The sequence below is a fragment of the Pseudonaja textilis genome, chromosome 3 (genome assembly GCF_049901715.1).
Source record: "Pseudonaja textilis isolate UNSWEBS1 chromosome 3, rPseTex1.2, whole genome shotgun sequence".
Classification (NCBI taxonomy): domain Eukaryota; kingdom Metazoa; phylum Chordata; class Lepidosauria; order Squamata; family Elapidae; genus Pseudonaja; species Pseudonaja textilis.
Window position 1 is genome coordinate 77,567,476 of NC_141992.1, and position 22,853 is coordinate 77,590,328.

Here is a 22,853-nt window from a genome sequence, read left to right on the forward strand (position 1 = left end):
TTAAGAAATAGGTATACATTTAGGTATGTATGTAAGTACGTATGTATGTAGCCTTTAATATTTTTTATCAATAACTCCAAATGGCAAACATATCCAACACAGTTTCTTCCTATATCAAACATAGCTACAGAAATAAATGATTCCACCTGTGGCTTTTTTAGTTTGCAGTTATGGATTTACTTATCTGGGAAAGAATGAACTCAGAGAGATTTTATTTCCCCCCCGGGTAGATATGTGTAGCTTTGCACTATTATATCTTAAATAACCTAAATTTCAATATTGTTTTTCAAAGTACAATTTCAAAATGAAGGAAACAGGCAATGTTTAACGGAAGCACAAGTTGCCGTCTCAAAAGTCTGGCAGCATGTTTCTGATGCATTGGAAATGCCTGAAATTCAACCCCTTTTCACAACATTTGAATGAACACTTCTTGATAATAATCTAAAATGCGGACATAAAAAAAATCTTTACTGACTTCCTTAGAAGGCTTGGTGCTTGGAAGAAGATGTGATTACATGTGAGAGGCTAGTTTTCATGTTCTAAGAAGATATCAGAAAGCGTAGATATTACATGTTATATATCTATGAGAATTAGGAAAGCAGAAGAATGTTTAATGCATGGAGACTGTGAAGGATCTGCTGGAAGAAAAGAATTGTGCCATCTCTTAGCATATAAGACATGTACATTTAGCAGAAACTGTAATGGATTACGTTTAAGGAACCAAACAAGAACTAATGGAACCTGCAATATGGAACCTGCAATGTGGAATCTAATTTTTTAAAAAACCTTTAATATTTTCGATAAGGATGTGGAAAACTTGCTTGTCTTACTTTTCCATGTTAGTCAGGGTACAAATCAAAAATAAAAAGTGCTATTTATCCTCCAAGATGCTAGAAGCATTGTACAGTCAACATATAAATCCTGACCTTTGCCGGATGCATGTGTCACGAGGGACAAAGTAAGACTGTTCTCGGTACAAACTGAAGGGGACTACAAAAACGTGGGCTTTTTTTGTGTAGAAGCAAAAATAAATAAAAAGGTTAATGATAACCTTTGCTCTGCTTTGTTTCCAGGCTTCTGGAACATCAGGGAAAAGCTGGTTTAAACTTGTTTATACTCTTACAATTTCCCCTGTTGTCATGAAGTCTTTTCCTAACTTCCTGCTCGTTTTCTCAGGGGCCATCGTGAAAGGTACAGGAACCCAGTTTTTTATAAAGAAGCAGGAAGCAAAGGAAAAACTGAAGGCATGGAATGTGCCATAAAACATTGTCAGAAAGACAGGAAGGATGGATTACTTGGGAAGCTTTCAGAGACCTATCTTGGATAATGATTCTGAAATATAGTAGCTGCCTCAGATCAGATAACAGATCTGAGCATTCATAATCTGTGCCACAATAGTGGAAAAAAAGAGGATTTACTATACTAGACTCAGATTTGCTTCAAAATTCAAAATATTTAGAGAGGAACTAGGTCGGGTTTCCATGACACAGTAACCTCTACATAGGTTAAATTCCAACTTTGCAGCATTCCAAGAGATCAGCAAGATCAGGAAAGGCTTGGTTTTCTACAATGCAAATCACTACAATTCCCACAGATCTGGTCTGCATCTCAGCCCATCCTAAAGATCTGTGGTGACAAATGTTTCTGTGAGAGTGCAGTCCTGCAAGCAACCTCTATTACTTCTGGATGTGGATTAGGCAGGCCAAATGTTTCATACCAAAAATTCAATTCTAAACAGATTTCCTGGAAAGCACATTGGCTTGGAAGCAGTGGACCTATTGCGCAGTTCATTGACTGACATGGTTGCTAGTCATAATTCTGAAGAATTACTCTCTCCTTCCTTCTTCCCCACATTCCTATTCATTCCTATTATGTATATGATAATGCCAGCATATCTTAAATTAAATTTTTGTACCTTGCTATTTCCTCAGCCATATACTAATAGCAATAGCATTTAGAGTATGATACTACCCCACAGGTTGAGAATTCAATCCTAGGTAGCAGATGTTTCTCTATCTAGTGCACACAAAAATCTGCTGCAAACACACAAAAGTCTGCTGCAAGCTCCATGTATGTTATCAGGAAGAGAATCCAGCCAGTAAACACTCAGCTACATCTAGTTCCCCTGACTCTACCCCATTAAAAAGGGGAAGTGCTTTACAGCACTCTCTGAGCAAGTTACAGTGTAAGCATTGTATTCATATTGCCCACAACAATCTGGGTCCTCATTTTACCCACCTCGGAAGGATGGAAGGCTGAATCAACTTTATGCCAGGCTCAAACTCTAGATTTATTGGCAGAGTAACGCTGCAGTTCTACACTTTAACCATTGCGCCACCGGGGCTCCTACTATAACACGATAATAGTTGTGTTGTCTTCTTAGGCAAAGTTGTTTGAAGCCTCCCCTCTCCAAAGTAAAGCAACCTTATCGATCTAGTCCACTAAAGTTGGGCTCCAGCTTATAACTCAAAATTATGAACCAAACCAATAAAATGCTGTGCTGGATTATGACAGCTGAAGTCCAAGACAGTTAGAAGACAACATATTGAGAAGATAGTGATATTTAAGGCCAAGATACAGAATGATTTCCTCCATACCTCTCTTTCATGGTGACCAGAATCTTCTGCATTCCTAACATTGAGGATGTGAACTTCTTGTGGCAATCCAGCAGTTCCTTTGCTTGCACAGCCAGATAAGACAGTAAAACTTTCTAGCAAGGCTTGGACTGGATGTGAACTGTTGACCTGAGACAATAGACAGCCACTTCTAGGCACAGGACCTATAGAATAAATAGAAAGGAAGATTAACTTGAGGTAAAAGGCTGTAGCAAACCTAAATCAGAGCAAAGTCTAAATTATCTCACCAGCTGCTTGGTCTAACCTTCTGCTATCACACGAATTATATGAAGTGCCAAGTTAATAGCATACCAATTGCAAATGGAATGAAAGGGATTAAGATGGTTATAAGAGGAAATGCTATGCATACTTCTTATTCACTGAAATTTATTGAAGGGTTCAGTGCCCTGTTTTCTGCCTAAGGATGTAATCATACCTATCTTATCTTGAGAACACGAACTGTTGAAAGCAATGAAACCAAACTTCCAATAAGCCGGTTTAGGACTAGGATATAACCCAAAGTGCCTTCTTCGAAGTAAAACTATGGTATTCATCTATCTCAATTTTTCTTCAAGAAGTAAACATCAAAGTGAAAATCTGTGGAATTATACCCCAGCCCTAAACTGATGAAGAGTGTATAATTGGAATTTATATAGGATTATAGACTCAGACTCACTTGTGTTACTTTGGACTGTGTCCAAATCTTATAACTATAGCCTTCTACAATGTGTTCTTCCAAGGTACCTAATTAGTCACTCAATTATTCCCGGAAACAAACCAGCAACTATGGAGTTCCTACAGTCCTAGTGTTACATGGCAATAACAGGTTATCCCTGTTAGTATACTGGGTATTGCATTATGCAACAGTTGTAGATGCTGGATAGTCTTCAAAGGCAATCCTCTGTAGCCAGGTGCTAGGTGACAAGGGTTTGAATGACTGTAGCCAATGTCTATTGTTAAATAAATGGCCACGGTGCACCATTCGAAGCACAAGTACCATAGTAACATAATAAAGTAATATTCAAAAACATCTGCACTTAGGATAGACAGGCAAAACAAAGATGTTTAAGGAGAATACCGTAAAGGAAAAACAAATGTCCTTACTATATGTTCACTGCACTTTTTTTTTGATGTTGCATTCACCTGAAATGCAACTATTACTAATGTGAGTTGGCTGAACTCTGATAGGATTGACCATGACTGAATACCCATTTATTGGATCTAAAAGCAATTATCTTACCTAATAATTACGCTCTTTAGCTCAAGAAAGTGTATGTCCTTCCAAATAACACCCCCCCCCCCAAAAAAGCTTAGTCTTGCACTGTTTTTTAAGGCATTATATTAGGAGATGGAAATACAGCAGGAAAGCTGAAGAGCACAAAAGAATTTTACACATTGAATACATCTGTAGGAAGCTAAAAACGAAGCAAATGTTTACAGAAAATGGCCCTCCTATATAGAAACCCACACTGCATTGCAAAACTTGTTGAAGAAATGCCATGGTTTTAGCTACTCCTTTCACACATTCTAATTCCAATTTGGAATTCATTCAGTATAGCTGACCATATTAATTTTAAACAGTAACTCTGGACTTTTCTCTTCAGAAAAATCTACTTATATCCCAAGTACCGGAGACTGTTATCTATAGAGATCCTATTCCATTTATTGCTTCTAATAGGAAGTTGTGCTTTGACATTTCTCAACTTTCCAAACCATCTACAAGGCACCATAATAAAGTCACATAGTTTTAAGAGACAGGCAATAGTTAATTTCTTCGTCCATTGTTTGGACAGCAGCTAGTTTTTCTATACTTTTCTATGGTTGAGGAATTTACAGAGGTTAATTATTACTGCATTCTTTAATGCAACCACATACTTTGAAGGCACATTTATTCTTTCTTATGTTTTTACACATCGCCATGGGCACTATTCTCAGAAATGGCCTTTTCAAAATCTCACGCATCAAGAAATATGAAAATGAACCAGTTTCTCCTAGATTTATATGCAGATGACAGGAATGAATTTTCACTAGAAATCCTCTGCTCCACCAATGAGCAAAGACACCCTCTTGCTACAATAAATGGTTACAAACAGCTTTACTCAGCTTGGTATGTATTTATCCTTTCATTGAAGACATTTTTTTCCCTCAAATGTCACTTAGCTCAACCAAGAGATAAAATTGATTAAAAAAACCTTAAAGTCTCCATAGGAAGGATTTATCCCCAGGGGTGGGCTTCAAAAATTTTAGCAACAGGTTCTCTGCTCGGTTGCTGGGTGGATATGGCCTAGTTAGACTCCTGCGCCACAGCAAGAGGAGGCGTTTTTGCCCTGCCCAGGCTCCGGAGGCTTTCCTCGAGCTTCCGGGAGGGCAAAAACAACCTCCCTGGGTTCCGGAGGCTTTCTGGAAGCTGGAAATGGGCCCATTTCCGGCCTTCCCGAGCTTCCAAGAGGCCCATTTTTCACCCTCCCTGAGCCTCTGCATGTGCCCTTCACTTACCTGCATCCAAAACGGGCTGTGTGGGGACTCCAGGGAGGAGAGGAGTGGGATGGGTGGGGCCGGCCAGGAGTGGGATTTGGGGGTTCTCTGAACTGCACCAAATCTTAGCTGGGGGCTCTCCTGAACCCCTGTGAACCCCCATCAGCCTACCCCTGTTTATCCTGCATCTCAAAGGCACATTCCTTCATTTCTCCATCATAATGGCCTGACTTGCAAGCATCTGGACTCAACTGTGGCTTGTCCAACATGCATCTGAACGGAACAAAAATAAAATAGGCACTTTATGCCCAATACTGTAGTTATGGATAAGGACTCTGGGGGCCTTCTTTGCAGCAGTCCCTAGGGCAAAAACCCTCTGAGTCCTTAGAGCAAAGGTCATTTTTGGAGTCCATTCTGCTTGCCACACTCCATCTTAATAACAAATGGTTCAGGGTGTTATTAAATAAACAGGACAAGATTCCTAGTAAGCTCAAAGGGAGAATGTTAAGATGTTGCAAATGACGAAGATGTTGGAAGGGCAAGTTTTCTCAAGCAACTGGGGTCATAAGGCCGAGGGAAAGATACTCTTCTCCTATATAGTCCAAAGAATGCACTGAAAAAAAAACTTTCTCCCATAGATATGAATGGCTGTCATTCATTCTCTTGCCAAGTCTAGATTATAATATATTTTTTTTCTGTTTTTAAAAGCACTTGGCTAGCCTGTTGTTTGATTATTGGTCTCCTGGTTACACTGACCTCTCTTTTTCTTCTTAAAATTCCACTATTTACAGCACAATTGTACTGATGACTTTTCAGAGTTCATTTTCTAATAAGTACACAAAGAAGTCAGCCATAATGGGACATGATTTTCATTTATTTGTAATAATTGTTTTATTTTTTTATTTTTTTGTGTCCTCTACCATAAGCCCACCACCACAATACTCTCTTGGGAATGGAAAATTATGATTTAAATCTTCCAACTAAGTTCCAGGAGGGCGAAGAAGATGAACTATCTGGAAGAGGGACCAACTATACTACTTGCCCTCAGGAAAAACAGGACTTTATGTGCCCTTTGGAGTGCGTAAGAAATTATATTGGCAGAACTCAGAGACACACTGTGCTCATATTTCACTGTGACATCAGCAAGGCCTATTTCCTGGTTCTCTGCTTTTTGAAGATGGAGTTTTATTTGTCTGGCAATGTATTTTCTGTGACCTTCTTCTTCCTGAGAAATCTGCCTGATGTCAGTTTTTGTCATCGCAGCACTAGAGAAATACTTTTGGCTGTACTTAAATACTTTTTTTCAAACAATCCCATGATTGTGATCTTAATGTTTTATATAAGACACTACAAATGTATTTTCATTTTATCTGCTGGCATCCTTTTAAAAAAAGCACCTAAACCTTTGTTATTTTCTTTTATTATTGCATTCCATGACAATCATTTTATCTGAAGGTTACCAGAGAAAAAGTAACTGGAGGAAAATCTAGTTTCTTAATTAATTTAGAGGAAATTCCCTCTATATTTGAACTCCAAACAAAGCATGCATAATTTTGTCCAAATCGACAGTAATCCATTGTTAATGTCTTTCTTGTACCAGATGTATTTCTGGTATTTTGGGAGGGGAAGGAGGTTGGATTGGGAAAAAAAAAAAGTTGCAGATACACACAAGCATATTTCAAACAATAGGAGTTAAAGGAAGGGAAATACTTTTGAAAGAGAAGCCTATCTGATTGGTTGTACAGTGGTACCTCAGTACTCAACTGCTTTGAACCTCATCGAATTTGGAACTCAACTCATTTTGACGAGAAAATTTTGTCCTGGTACTTAGCCACCTTTGGTAAACTTGCAGGATTCATTTTTTTCTCGCCATGTACATGTATATGTCTGAACTAGACTGTGTTGTTTCTCTGTGTCATATAATATACGTGAGTATATGCATAACTTTTTATTTAATTATTTATTTTGTCGTGTTTATATAGTGTACATTGGTGGTGGTGACCCTGAGAGCTGTATGCAACAAAATTTCATTTTAAGGTATGCCGATTAGTGTACAAAGTGACAATAAAGTTATTCTAAGTCTAAGTGATAGTTCTTGCCCTGTGTACATCTCCTGAGATCATTTTGTGTATTTTTGGCCTTTTTTCTCATCAAAACAGGTGAAGTTTTTATTTTATTTAATCTAACTGCTTATTAATCTTTAAGTTTATTTCTCATGTAACGATATACAACCTTATCTTTTTACATACTGCCTTAAAAATGTGCATTATCCTTGGTTTGGAAACACATTAAATTTATTTACATTATTCCTCATAGGAAAAATTTGTTTGGTATTCATCATTTTTGGTACCCATCGCACCTCATCATTTTAGTACTCACCATGCCTCCCGGAACCAATTAACAACAAATACCAAGGTACCACTATATTATCCCGCACCATTTTTACCCAGGATCTTCCACATCAACTATCAATATTAATATCAATTAAGTTAGTTTTAAATTTTAAAATATAACAAGGAGAAAACTAACGCAGTTATGAAATGGGAGGGGGTGATGGGTTAAAGACTCTTCCCCTTGTCACTGCATTACAGTTGAAAATCACTATCCTCTATTAGATGAGGTTCACATTTTATAGGCAGATGCCATAGCTGAGTCATTACTAAGTTATGCTACTCATGAATGGCTCTAACTGCAGGAGTAGGAATTATATCTTCCAAACTAAACTATACTTTGTTTTTCACTTTCTACTGAAGTTATTTTTGTTACACTTTTTTTTCCACTTATCCCTCTGGAATTGCCATAGTCTTGGTTATCTATAAATGTTTATGTGAGTCTGTGCCAGGGAAAGAAAAACAGTGGCCTTCCCAGCAGTTGTTGAGCAACACATAGGAAACTGACCCACAACAGCCCAGATTGTCCGTTAGGTTAAAAATGGAAGTTTTACCACACTAGTCGGATACAGGTTTTCTATTTCTGAAATCTAGACCATGAGTTTGGTACCTCAATTATTTGGTGGATTGGTTCAGCACAGCTGACTGAACGCCCTTATTGTTCTTACAAGTTTACGTTTGTGAAAGCCAATGCTATATAATTGCAGGCTGGCCACCTAGGACTATGGTCTATGACTCATCTTCCCCAACTAACTGAATCCAGAATCAAAATAAATTCTGATATAGCAGCTTCCTTGTCCGTGCCAAACCCTGTACCAACTGCTATGCAGAGCAGGCCAATATTTAACTTGAAGACCACATTCTCGTCTTGTTCCCCCCACAAACCATGCATAACCACTGACATCTGCTTCTACATATACAAACCAATTCACCATTCATAAAAAAAAACCCTTGATGTTGATTACACGTAATCATTTCTCTTATTTCCTTGCTGAACAAAATGTGTATTTGTGGGTCAAAGAACTGAAATTTCCACTTCCTTGATATTTATCCATCCATTTCAATGTGGTGAGAGGACTTTCTCTGGCTGTCCTCAAGAATGCTGAAAAAGCTCAGCTCTAATGTTAAAAACAACAACAATCATCCTGGCAACTTCAGTTCAAGGGGAGTAAAAGTCAATGGAATGAGAATTAATAAAATAAGCATCTTGTTCTTCCTCACTTTTATATGTTAGTTAATGTAACCAATTCAAACTGGACATGGGGACGCCAGTGTGTATCAAAAGAAAGAATCCACCTTTAACAATTAAACAACTAAACTGATGGTTCTATTGGTTAATCATTAAATTTTCCTTTTCCATACCTCAATTTTTAATTCTAATATATATTCCAAATCAATTAGCTACATTCAGTCAACAAATGGAACATTCATTTATTTAATAAAATTAACACGATCGACTATCTCATGGAAAGTGATTCTGGATGGTTTATAGAAATCCAATAAAATAGTAAAATAAATAAAACAATCATTACCTAAAACCATTATATAATAATTAAAAGAGCATTACAAAGTATAAAAGCAGAACACAAAATAAATCTAGAAAAAAAACAGTTCCTTATTTTTAATGTTCTTCATCCTTTGGTTATAAATTGGTCACTTTCTAGACAAATTAGAATTACATCTCTTGAAAATTTCCAGGTTTTCACTTGGAATTCTGGCCCTTGTTGTCCCAAAACATTCAGCAGCCACCAGATGTCTGGAATTATGATATAATATAAACATAGGGAATTAAAGGCTTTCCACAATAGCTGCTGTTAAAACAAACAAACCAACAAACTGGAAAAAGAAATCATTTTATTATTTCCCAGAAACAACTCAAATTTATTTCCTCTCCAAAGTTGTGTGATCCTAAACAAAACACCACCCTCTCAGACTCACATCTAGAATTTATTCAATATCATTTCAGCACCTCGATTTCCCATATCACTAGTCCCCTAATGTTTACTGTGTGCCAAGCTGCAATAAAATTATGAAGTTGTTGAGAAAAGGAGGACTTTTGAAGCCTTGAGGCTTCCTTTATCATTCTAATGTTTGACAATCTAATATACTTCAGTTCCATAGAGAAAATTATTTGAGGCTATCAACTGAAAAAGCATGACCGAATCCCACAAACTGCATGAATAGGCACCGCTACTTCCAGAGCATGCTTCCCCTCCTAGATTTGCATCCTCCCCAAACTAAAATCAGAAATGTCAAAGCTACTTCAAACCTGTCCCCAGAATGTGGTTCAGTCTAGTCCAGGGAAGAATACCAGGGAGAAATGCTATTGCTGTTATTTAGAATTACTTTTCAGCCCCAACTACACATGGAAAGGACCAGGAAGAAAAAGGACAGAGAAATTCTGGGAGACGATCCATTTTTTAAATTTTTTCCTAGTCTGCCATATCTCTAGCCCACCCAAAGCCAAATATTTATAAAAGATCTCTGTTGGATTGAGTGTTATGATTTATGCAATTCTTTTGTGATTAAGTAGCTATTTATATCACTGTTTTTGAACACCTGTTGCAGTACTGAGTTGGTTGGGGTTTTTTTTAGTTGTGATATCCACATACACTTCATATGAGCTACGGTGGCACAGTGGTTAGAGTGCAGTACTGCAGCTACTTCTGCTGCATGCCGGCTGCCTGCACTTTAGCTGTTCGAGTCTCACCAGGCTCCAGGCTGATTCAGCCTACCATTCTTCCAAGGGGGGTAAAATGAGACCCAGATTGTTGGGGGCAATATGCTGACTCTGTAAACCACTTAGAGAGGGCTGTAAAGCACTGTAAAGCAGTATATAAGTCAAAGTGCTATTGCTATCGCTATATACATACTGTTGTGGTTAGCCGGGAGCAGGTGCAGATGGCTGAGGAGAGCGAGGGCCAGGACCATTAGGGAATGAACTGCTGCCTTCAGAGATTGTGTGGGCTGGCAGCAGCGATGAGAAGGTTCCCGAGGAGCCTGTGCCAAGTGCGCATGCGTGCAGGGCTGCTCACAGGAAAGAGCAGCTGCAGCAGTATGGGCAACTCAGGAGTAAGTCTGCAAGGTAATGACCGCTCCTTCAAGAAGATAAAAGCCAGCTGTGAATCGGACGTTCTTTGCAAGAAGCAAATATGTTTTGAAACCCGAGCCTCATGGACATTGCAGTATCTTAGTTGGTATTTGAAGACTCTTGTGTTGTAAAATATTTCTAGGTAACTTTATCTGTTATTCTTGGCAGCCTCGCACAGTTTTGGCGAGGCTTGTGCTTATCAAAGTTAATTAGTTTGCAGCAGCCTTTTAACCGGGGATTCATAAGAATCATTAAAAGGTTTCTGTTCCCTTTGGTTCGTGTTTGTATTACTGGAAAAGGGTTTGGGTCAGAACACATACACACAAACATATTAAAAGGGACTAAAACTGAATGCAAACGGTCCCTCTGTCGAATCATGAGTGACTCTAGGGGGCGGTGCTTATCTCCATTTCTTAGCTGAGGGAGCCAGCATTGTCCAAAGACACTTCTGTGGTCATGTGGCCAGCATGATTATTCACCGAGGCACATGGAACTGTTATCTTCCCACCAAAGTGGGACCTATTTATCTACTCACATTTGCATGGTCTGGGTTGGTAGCAGCTGGGGCAAGTAATGGGAGCTCACACTGTCACACAGCACTCGGATCTCAAACCTGGGCTGTCAGCTCTCCAGCTGACAAGCTCAGCATCTTTAATTATTAAGCAATCATCCCGTCCCCCCCAATAAAACTAAAAGTAAGAAATAAACTGTCTTCAAATCCCTCTTCAACCCTACTCAGGGAAAACTAACTCCAGGGCTCTCTAGTTATTAGATCACAAGGCACTATCTATATAAAGTGACAAATTCAAACAGTACCCTTATTTCAAGTACTTTAGTAGTACATTTCTGTCCAAATGTGACATAGCTTCATGATAAGAAAAACAACCTACTAAAATTAATGGCATTGGGATTTTCCTGTTTTCTTGTTGTTTCATTAAATATATTAAACACATTGTGGAACTCAGACCAGAAAAAGTGGCTTGCATTAGAACAATAACTGCAAGAGTTTCAGCATCAGGAATTATTACTTCCAAAATATTTGCATGAACAGAAGCATCTGAGGAAAAATAAGCACAGATAAGATGAGAAATAATGATTGATTAAAACAAAGGCTCTGAAAAGGTTGGAGATAGTCCCGTACAGAAGACCAACAGGATGAGTTTATCCCCAAGATCAAATACAACTGGGATCAATCAGATTTTCTTGCCTATTGGCTTTCCTGATGTCTTTGACTGCAATTTCAGTCTTCCCAACTCATATCCTAATTGAGAGAAGAAGTTGTAATTTGCCCATGTGAAGACAGAACTGATGATCTATTCTACACTGTTAATGATTTCATTTATTCTAAGTTCTTCCAATAAGATAAAGGTTTTGAAACGAAGGAAAGCTTAATATGGAAAGTTATGCTTGATGTTTCTTTGATAAAAAGAGAGAGGGATGTGAGTTAGGCAGGCACCCAACTTTCAATTCCTCAAAACACTCTAGCAGCCTAGAATTCATCCGCAACCTGTCACAGGGAGATTTACTTTTCACAAATATTAGGTAGCCAAGAACATCATTTTCCATAGAGACCTTTTATTTAACCAGAAAGATTCAGAGAGAAGCGTCCCTGTGAACCATTTTGAGAGAAATATAGGGCCTGTTATAAAAATGTACCAAATTTGTTAGTTGAAAGCAATTTCTGGCAATCTTCCCCTTGACCAAAGAAGCAGATTTGTAGTACTACAATATGAGCTGAGATAGAGTATAATTTATGTGAAAATGCCAAAAGGAATTTTTTCTTAACAGGGGAGTAAGCTACACATGAAGAAGTCCTCATTATTAGGCAGTAAACTATTTCAAACAGAACTATAGAGTGAAAGATTCTTCTGATTAAAAAAGAATACATGTTGTCAATTTGAGAATATCAAGACTGAGAAAGTGAGTGCCTTCCAGATGTTTGAGATTTTAACCCATCCAACTAATCAGAGACATTTGGGGTTCTAATCCCCAATACCATATTGCCTATCCCCACAGAATATTAACCACTGCAATTATACAATACTATAAATGACTAGTAGTAGCTACTCATTCTATGCGTCATTACTCAAAAGTAAGGTGTATTAAGTTCTTAAGAATTTACTCCTAACTTTATGATCACCAGGCTGCAATCTTGGCTATGAACTTTAAACATGTAACCCAAAGAGAAAAAAATATCAATGCCTTAATTCCACATCTGCTTTTGTGTAGCCCATGTGACACAACCCAAGATACAACATCTGCAGCAAGTAAACAAAATAAACAAAGGAATATTTGAGAGCAAGCAGATGTTGCAAGCAACCTGCCAAGGCACTATTCTGATTTGCGCTGTTTATTGTATTTCCGCTGACTTATGAAAAGGCTGCGGAGTCTCAGGTTCCATTATACTATTAGACTAACACAGCTACATTTCTCTTAAGAGCACCGTGAAGTGGAAGATCTTTTTTGCTGCCCCATCACTCCTTGCCTTTAAGAAAGCAACAAATACCATTTCCCCCCCAGCTCCTTGCAGTCAGATGTTTCTCCTGGCTTTTTACAAGTGTTTTCACTTGTAAATGATAGTGCTGATGTACTTTTATTGTTTTTTTTTTGTTAACAAATGTTATTCCTGTTTGCTTTAAATGCCTGTAAGCCATTTTACCATCTTTTTAATACTCAGATGAAGTGAAAGCACAACTGCGCTTTTGATGGCAACAGATAGCATGGCATAAAGCAGGGGTCTGCAACCTGTGGCTCTGGAGCCACATGTGGCTCTTTCAGCCCTCTGTTGCAGCTCCCTGTTGGCTGATCCCACCAATGGCTGGTCCCTCCCCTTCCCATCAATCCTTGCCTGCCTGAGAAGAGTGATGGTGGGTGGATGGAGACTCGTTCCATATTCCAGAGCAGGAGGTAACTGGGTGGGAGTGAGTGACATGGAGTTGGCCACACCCACCCAGTCACACTGGTTGTTAAATTATTGGCTCCCAGTGTTTTCTTTTCTGTGGGAAACGGGTCCAAACGACTCTTTGAATGTTTAAAGTTGCAGACCCTTGGCATAGAGCTATCTCTGGAAGGGGCCAATTAAAATATTTAGCCTTGGTTTCAGGACAGGGGAGAGGAGTTGAGTGGGTAAGTTTTAAAAGCAAAACACATAAATTAAATCTTTGGGATTTAGCAACTATTGTTCCTTCTATCTGTGTAAAAAAGTAAAACCTTTTACTTTCAAGAAAACTAATTTGCATATTAAAAATCAGATGACATATTAGGTAAAGAAGTTCCTTCAAATTAAGCAGCACTCTAAAACCGTTACATTAGGGCTGAATTAATATCCGAAGGGCATTAACAGCTTTGCCTAAGGGGAGGCACTTCTGAGAAATTAAGTTATTCCAGCCTTGGAGGTCCCTTCCCCCATGCACTAATAGGCAGAATTATATAATACTCCCTGATTTCTATCCAAATCACTTGTTAATTGGAGCAGCAAGCAGATGTGTTCTTTCTAGTTTATGGATAGCTTTTTCTGATTTTGCCCTACTTTCAACTTTATCAGCCCCACACAATTTCCTTATCTTTTGCTTTCCTCCTGACATGTAGCTGAAGCCAACAGCCATGACCTGTGCATTTCATATTTTTGCAAATGGAAGGCTTTAAGATTACTCTGCAATGCAGCATCTATTTATCCTTAAGTATTTTTTTAGTATTTATTTGATTTGTCAATCGCTTACAAGATACAGATATAAGAATAAACATAGTTTTGAATACATGAGATAGATACGTATAAGAAAAATAAAAAACAATAGGACAGGAATCATCGGCACGATTGGTGCGCTTATGCATGCCCCCTACAGGCCTCTTAGGAAGGGGGTGAGGTCAATAGGAGACAGTCTAAGGTTAAAGTTTTTGGGGTTTGGGGAAGAAACCAGAGTAGGTAGAGTATTCTAGACATTGACCACTCTGTTGCTGAAATCGTATTTCCTGCAATCAAGTTTGGTGCGGTTAACTTTGAGTTTGTATCTATTGTGTGCTCTTGTATTGTTATGATTGAAGCTGAAGTATTCATTTGCAGGTAGGACATTGCAATGTATGATTTTATATACTATATTTAGATCAGACCGGAGGCGGCATAGTTCTAGGTTTTCTAGGTCTAGAGTTTCATGTCTGGTGGCATAAGGTATTCTACAATGAGTAGAGGAGCAGAGAACTCTTCTTGTGAAATATTTCTGGACTTTTTCAATTGTGTTAATATCAGATACATGATATGGGTTCCAGACTGATGAGCTGTATTCAAGTATAGGTCTAGCAAATGTTTTGTATGCTCTAGTTAGTTGTGTGATATTACCAGAGAAGAAGCTACGTAGGATTAGATTAACAACTCTCAATGCCTTTTTGGCTATGTAGTTACACTGGGCTCTAGCACTTAGATCATGTGAGATGAATACTCCAAGGTCCTTGACAAAGTTTGGATCCTCAACAAGGTCTTGACTATTTAGCTTGTATTTTATTTTCTGATTTTTTTGCCAATATGTAAGACAGAGCATTTATTTGTTGAGATTTGAAGTTGCCATTTGATTGACCATTCTAATATATAGTCAAGGTCTTTTGGGGGGGTAGTAGTATTGTCTGTGGTGTTTTTTTTTTTAATTTTATTTGAGTTTTCACACACAAAAAATACAAAGAAAACATCTTTTTTGAAAGTAGCGTAATCCCGGGTTACATTTCTTCGTACAGACACAAATTCAATTTCATGCTCATTTTTATGTTCTATTCCATATCTTATTACTGTTTTACATTTTCTGCATAGCTTCTCCCCTCTTTTAATTTTCTCAATTTTATTTTAATTATCTAGTCTCAATTCAAATCATTAAATTTATATTTTTTGTCTGTCCTGTTTCAATTATCTATTATCTTTTCTCATTAAACAAAGTTTCTCCTGTAGTTACTGATTGGAGTATGACATCTGTATATCTTTTAAGTTTATCCATTTAACTCTTATTTAGGCTTCAATATATACCCTAAAGTTATAACATTCAATATAATACACAACTTCCATTCAGATTCTGCTTGGTACATTCTTAAAATACACACTATATTCTTAAAAAAAGAAAAAAAATATAAATATATGTAATTAAAACAACACATTCCATTCCAATTCAATTCTATCATTAATATTAATATTCATTAAAATCTTAACTTCTTTAACATTACTTTTCAATTAAATATCACACTTCTATGGGAACAATTATAAGCTTTCCATAATAAATTCCCCCTCCTCTTCACTTATATTTTATAAAACATTAACCAATTAAAATGTTCCCATCCCTTCCTAATTCAATTTTCTCATTTTATTTCACTTATTTTATTAACGAACATTTCACTAAATCACACTAACTATTTTATCCCTCATTTTAATCATACATTGTTTCCAATTTTCTAAAGTTATTTCTATTACTAATATAACAATACAATCTTATGTACCTTTACAGAATCCCCTTTTCAGTTAAATTTTCACCCTTTATCTCTAAATAGGTCCTGTTTCTCTACATCTTGTTCTGGTCCTTTGTAACTTCTTTTCCTTTCCTTCTTCCCTCTCTTCTTCTCTCTCCCCTTTTTACCCCCTTGTCTCTCTACCTCTATTTCTCTCTTCTATATTCCCTACTACTGTTGCTTTCCAGTATTATACTTATTTTTTGAATTATTTTTCTTTTCTTTGGTTGTTTTTTTAAGTCTTAAATACTCCATTCTCTTTCCCCCCTTTCCTTTTTCTTCCCCACATAGAATTACTTGTTCATTAAAGATGGCTTCTTCTTTGTCCCAGTCTTCTTGTTTTGCAGATGTTTCTTGTTGTTTCTCATAGTTCCAAATCTCCATTTCTAAGAATTGAAAAACGAAGCCAAAAGAACCCCTCCCTTCTTGTGCATCTTCTTTATACTTTTAAAGTTCCATTTTCAATTCATCCAGAAGTAGTGCCATTGTATAAATTTTTAAACAACCACCCAATTAATTTTAGTCATTCAAATGAAATAACCAAGAATCCAAAGATCACCAAGTAATCCAAATACACACAAGCTGTTTCTTTTTGCTCTTTTTTTCACCTTCTCTTCCTGGGGTTCTATTGTTTAGTTACAAAATTTCAGTTAAAATGTATCTTTTAGAAGTCTTGTTGAAGTTTTACTGTAGATTCTTTTTAATTCCAGGCAGTCTCCTCCCTCTTCCAGATCCTGCCCTTATTCTTTTTCTCTCCCTTCCTGCTTATGAAAAAAAAAATTAATGTCCATAAATCTTTATTATCCCTTTGACATTTTGTTTTATTTTCAGCTTAATTGCCTGTTGATGTCAAAGCAGATTTTTCCGTTTCTTATTTAAGTCTCTTAGTTGTCAGTATAGGGAAAGGGAGAGAAGAAAAAAAAACCCAAACTTTTCCCTTTTCACTTTCCTTCGCTGCCTCCGACTCTTCTTTGGGAGCGATGTTATTTTTTTGTAAGTTTAAATTCCAGGGTACCTTAGTTGTTGCTTTTGCAATTTAACCCGGTCAGCCGAAACTTTCACTTCTTATCTTCCTCCTGCACATTCTTTTCTGGTCGAGTTCTTCTTTGAGGTGGCCATTTCTGACCACCGCTGCAACCGCCTTCGGGAAAGGGAGTAATGGCCAGCTGAGGAGGAGAGATGCGGCTCTCCTCAACCCTGCTGGCAGTCTCCCCACTCTTCACCACCTCTACAGGGTGGCTTAGCCCCAAAACCAGCCGGCTCGGGGCGCTCCAGCAGTGAGCCCGGACCGAAACTGCGTACGATCGTGGATTTCTGTCTGTTGCCGAAGGAACTCAAACTGGAAGCCCAGTATTGTCTGTGGTGTTGAATAGCTTTACATCAGTGAAGAGAACACAGTTGCTCTTGATATGATCACAGAGGTCATTTATGTAGAGTATGAAGAGAGTTGGTCCTAAAACACTGCCTTGAGGGACACAACTGTTGACAGGTACAGAATTCGATAGGATGCTCCCAATTTTGACCATTTGTTGACAGGAATGCTTCTATCCAGTTATGCAGGTGTCCAGAGATACCATAAGATTTTAGTTTTAGGAGTAGTTTGTCATGTACCACTCAATCAAGGGCTTTACAGAAGTCTATGTAGATTGCATCTATTGCTTTGCCCTGATCGAGTTGTGTAGTCCATATGTTTTGTAATGTAAGAGTTGCAGATTACAGGATAGTTTTTTTCTGAAACCAAATTGTTTATTAGAGAGTAGGTTGTCTGTCTCTAAGTGGAGGATAATGGATTGGTTAATAATTCATTCCATGATAAAAATGAAAGAGAGAGGAGGAGACCCCAAAATATGTTTTTTTAATTAACTGAAAAAGTTAAAAGCATCTAGAAAATGAAGAGATCCATAAAACCGACAGAGAACAATTATGATTTTATAATGCAGCTTTTTTTAAAAAAAAAACTTTCCCTGCTTGTATCCCCACCTCCAAGGACAACCTATACTTATATCTTAGATTTGAACCTTCACAGCCACAAAAGGATAGGAAGTTGAACAGAAAACAATAGATGGAAGTGTTCTGTTTAAGTAACAATGGCTGGAATTTCAGCCTGGACAGTAACAAGGGGTGAAATTATCAGTTACATATTAGGACAAGAGAGAATACAGCAGAAAAAATCCACAAATCCCCAGCAAAAACTATAAGCTCAACTCTGTGTTGTGTGCATAAATAAGTGTACTGAATGTTTTAAAAAATGAATTTTAAAAGAATACAACTAAAATACCTCAGCCCAAAGCATGGTAATGTTGTTTATTGCAGTTCAGAAAACTGAGTCATAATAAACCATTTGGTAAGTTGAAGACAATAAAAAAGGAAACATTAGACATTATAGAAGTAAGCAGCATGAGCCCAGGATTGAACTGTATTTATTTTTACACCAAATTGTGTAAGGAATTCATAAATCAGCAAACAAAACTGTCACACACAAAAGTAAACACATACTGGGCCTCAATCTCTACATGGTTACAGAAATAAATATACGTCTGTGCATTTCTTATCCTGGAAATGGAAAAAACACCTGTGAGACATGCAACTCCTTTGTTCTTTCCATACTGTGGTTCCTGTTATACTCTCCAAATACATTAACATACAACTCTGAAAATCAGAACTGGAAAATTAAATATTAAGGATCACTAGAGCTGTGTCATTGGATATAATAATTGCTCTCCTGTATGGCTTATTGATCTAGTAAAAGCAGGGGTGTTTCAGGACCATCTTTAAGATTAAATCACTTTACAGAAATGTAGAGATGTGCCTTTTCTGTGACTGTTCTGCTATGCAAATATAGTCTACCCTTCAAATACAATATAGCCCTGAGTCCTGACTCTGTTATCTTTTCAGAAAGGGTTTAAATGATGACTTTTGCAGCAGGGCAATTTATGACCCCTGCATTGATATCAGGATTTTATTCCTTGGATCTTGGTGATTTGAGTTTGCTTTTGGTGTTCCTGCTGTTTTTAATTCTTGCTATCCTATGGTACTTCCTAACAGGTCTGTAGGGGGCGTGCACACGTGCATCAATGAGCCTACCGTCCCTGTCCTAATGTTCCTTTTTATTCGTATCCATTTCATGTTTTCATAATCACCTTTATACTTGTACCTGTTATCTAATACTTGCTTGACAAATAAAATAAGTAAAAATAAAAAAATAAAAATGTCATGTGAAGACCTAGCTGTGCACTAGGCTCCAATGCTGGGAGAGGTGGAAGGAAAGAGAAGAGGAGGAGAACCAGCAGCCAAGGTGAATGGAGTCTGATACAATGGCCACGGTTGTAGCGTTGGAAGGCATAAAAGACCAGATTAGGAACATATATTTCCATGGAGAAAATCTTTTTGGTCATTAGGGGGTGAAAATGACTTGATGAACATATCCATCCATCCATCCATCCATCCATCCATCCCACTAGTTTTCTTTTTTCTATGTTTTTTATTAGTTTTCTGCTTTGGCAACAGTGGGCTGAGGCAATGTCAAGACAGCCATGGAAAAGACAATATATATCCATACCAATGCTAATATTCAGCGTCTACCCCAATGCAAGATCAAAACAAGCTGTTGGTTTTTTACGAAAATAAATGTTGTGCCTCATAAAAAGCATCAACGTGAAGGCTTTTTTTGCACATGTGTAATTTCCCAAACAGATTAGATTTTAAGCAGAACAGAAAAGATTTCCATCTTCAACCCAAACCAACATTTGTAACCACAAAAGCCATGGTGGCGGTGGTTAGAATGCAGTATTGCAAGCTAACTCTGCCCACAGCCAGAGGTTTGGATCCTTCCTGGTTCAAGTGACTTAGCTTTCCATCCTTCCAAGGTTGGTAAAACAAGGACCCAGATTGTTGGGGGAAATGTACTGACATTTGTAAACCTTTCAGGGAATGCTGTAAAACACTAAGAAGTGGCATATAAGTCTAAGTGCTATTGCTATTTGCAACATTGACTTTTTATATGTTTCACTGTTATAAGGATTTCTGACATGAAAAATACAAAGGGCTACCAATAAGCTTTAAACAACTTAAGGTTCTGAATCAGAACTGCAGATATCACAATCTGACAATTGTGTCCAAGCATACTCAAGCAAAAGACACTTCCATGCAGCCAATGGGAGTTTCATACTGTATCTACCTCTATGCCATCTTTCAATATCCTCATATATCTTCTGCTCTTCATCCTCCTGAGATAGCAATAGCACTTAGACTTATATACCACTTCATAGTCTCTTTTTACAGTACTCTCTAAGTGGTTTACAGAGTCAGCATACTGACCCCAACAATATGGGTCCTAATTTTACCAACCTCAGAAGGATGGAAGCCTGAGTCAACCTTGAGCTGCTCAGAATTGAACTCCTGGAGTGAGCAGTGAGCTACCTTGCAGTACTGCATTCTAACCAGTGAGCGACCGCGGATCTATAATGTGATGAACAGGTCTACCATAACTGGCCAAGTATGGAGTGCAGACATTATCCAGCTCTCTTACAACCCATATTTCATTTGTTACTTCACTAAAAAAAATTCCGAGGGCGGGGAGAGCGAGACAACAGATAATATTTTACATGGATGGTTGTCCACAAGTATGAGGGGGATAGAGAACATCAAGAAACCTTGATTTGTGAAGAAAGAGGAGAAATCCCAGGAGTCAGGAGGTTGAAAAAGAAGGAATTGCTGCCAATAAGCAAGTGCTTACTCGACAACCTCAGAGGAAATGCTGCAAAAATATGTACACCGCATTTCCTCTGTAGCAGCAGTTCAACTAATTACTGTAAATTGTGAAGACAATAGCCTCAGCTTGCACACATCTAGAGAAGTATCATGGAGAACACAGGAGTGTAGTACCTTTCTCAGACACATGTAATTTTTTTCATATGAAAGGGGTTGTAGAATCACTACCAGCCCTTCACTCCACTTCATAAGTTACAGAGAACTTGTAACTTTCCTGTATAAACTTTCTCATTCTCTATAAAAATAGCCATGTGAGATCCTAGAGTCAACATGCTACTTCAAAAAAACCTTCCATATTCAGCTAAAGGCTAAATTTCTATAACAGACCCCCTAAAATATTTTATAGATATTAACCAATATAATTATATAAAAGATGGGCTTTATCTCAAGAGTATAAACCAATGTTGCTTTGGTTTCTTCAAAGAAAGGATTTGCCAAACGTTAACCCCTCCCATCACCCACAGCAGTTTTCTTATACTAATTAAATTATAAGGCAGTTCTCAAAATATGTTCATAAAAGTAGAATTTGGACTCCTCGAAGATATATGGTCACATTGCTATACTTCTTTTTTACATTTGCTTCTGTTAAGTTCAGATGTTTTGTTAACTTCAAATGAAGGTCCCTTCCAACTCTGTTATTCTATGAAGATGTTCTGTTCCATTCTTCTGCTATTTAGAATTTCTTCCCCATTTCTAACTATTAAAAAACAAAAACAAAACATGAGCTATATTATGGTGCTGGAGAAGGAAGGATGTGAAAGGCTGAATTTTCAATCGTGTGGAAACACAAACACACTCAGATTTCCCTGAATACAAATTGGAAGCTGTATTTAAAGTCTTTGCTTTGTTTCAAGCATCCAGATTTTACTGGCTACAATCCAACCATAGTTGAATAGGAAGACATACATACTTCCAAAGACAGTAGCAGAGATACATATTCAGAGAGGGAAGTACACGGACCCATTCATATTTAGTGAGGAAAGTGGTCGGACTGTGTAATAAATTCAGTGTGAGTTACAACACAAAGTAGCCTTCGAGTTACAAACACAATCAAGCCCACCATTTCTGTTGTTCAGTAAGACATTAAGTTGTGCCCCGTTTTACAACCCTTCATTAATTCATTGCATTAATGAAATGAGTGACTTACAACCGTTGCAACATCCCCGGAGTCACATGATCAAAAGTCAGGCACTCAGCAATTAAAATATATTTACGGCAGTGGTAGCATCCCATGGTCAAGCAATCACCATCTGCAACCTTCCCAACCATCTTCCAAAAAGTTACATCAATGGAAGAAGCTTATGTTGCTCACCAACTGGGATGAGTCACCTACCTGCAATGAGTTGCTTAGCAACCGTGGCAAAAAAAAAGATTGTAAAATCAGGCACAACTCACTTAACAACTGCTTTACTTAGCCATGGAAATTCTGGTTCCAATTGTGATTGTAAGTTAAGAACTACCGGTAGTAAGAAGGTACTGCTCACACAAGATCTAAAGTCTATCTTCTGAAACAATGTTGAAGCATGCAAGGGCCCATATTTATATATGGTCTGAATGTGTACCTGATTCAAAGAAATAAGTCTTCCACGTTTGGAGGTGTCCTTTTTTGTTTTTTTATCATTTTAAATAAATTAAAGTCATCCACAATCCTAATCTAATGATTTTTCATTTCTACCTTGTAAATTTATTTGGCGGAAAATTTTACAGGAATCGTACTAAGCACTCTCCATGGTTTGCATGTCAGTAGAAGCCATCATCTTGTAACAGAAGTATTAAAATATGCATCCAAGCTTGATCTTTTTCAATTAAAAGATTAATGTGACTGGACTATGATTGGATACCACAACAGAACAGCAGCCTAAAATACTGAACATAGAACTCATCTTAAGGGAAGTATTTGGGAAATGTTGTGGAGATCCTACAAGTGAGCATAACATTATGGCACTCTAGATATTGTTGACTTGCAACTTTCTGCTTCCCCAACATTGAAAATGTCAGAAACATTTTGAGGAGCATGGGTTGCCCATCCTACAG

At 37.6% G+C, this 22,853-nt stretch overlaps 1 protein-coding gene across 5 annotated transcripts in view; it reads right to left on the reverse strand.

Annotated features, from left to right (window-relative positions):
* The window catches only part of TGFBR3 (transforming growth factor beta receptor 3), a 166,938-nt gene that overhangs the window by 81,773 nt on the left and 62,312 nt on the right, over nt 1-22,853 (reverse strand). For all 5 annotated transcript variants that reach the window (XM_087930157.1, XM_026700317.2, XM_026700314.2 and 2 more), the window contains exon 3: nt 2,598-2,779. In XM_087930157.1, coding sequence (XP_087786283.1) covers nt 2,598-2,779 — 182 coding nt within the window. The remainder of the gene's footprint in view (nt 1-2,597; nt 2,780-22,853) is intronic.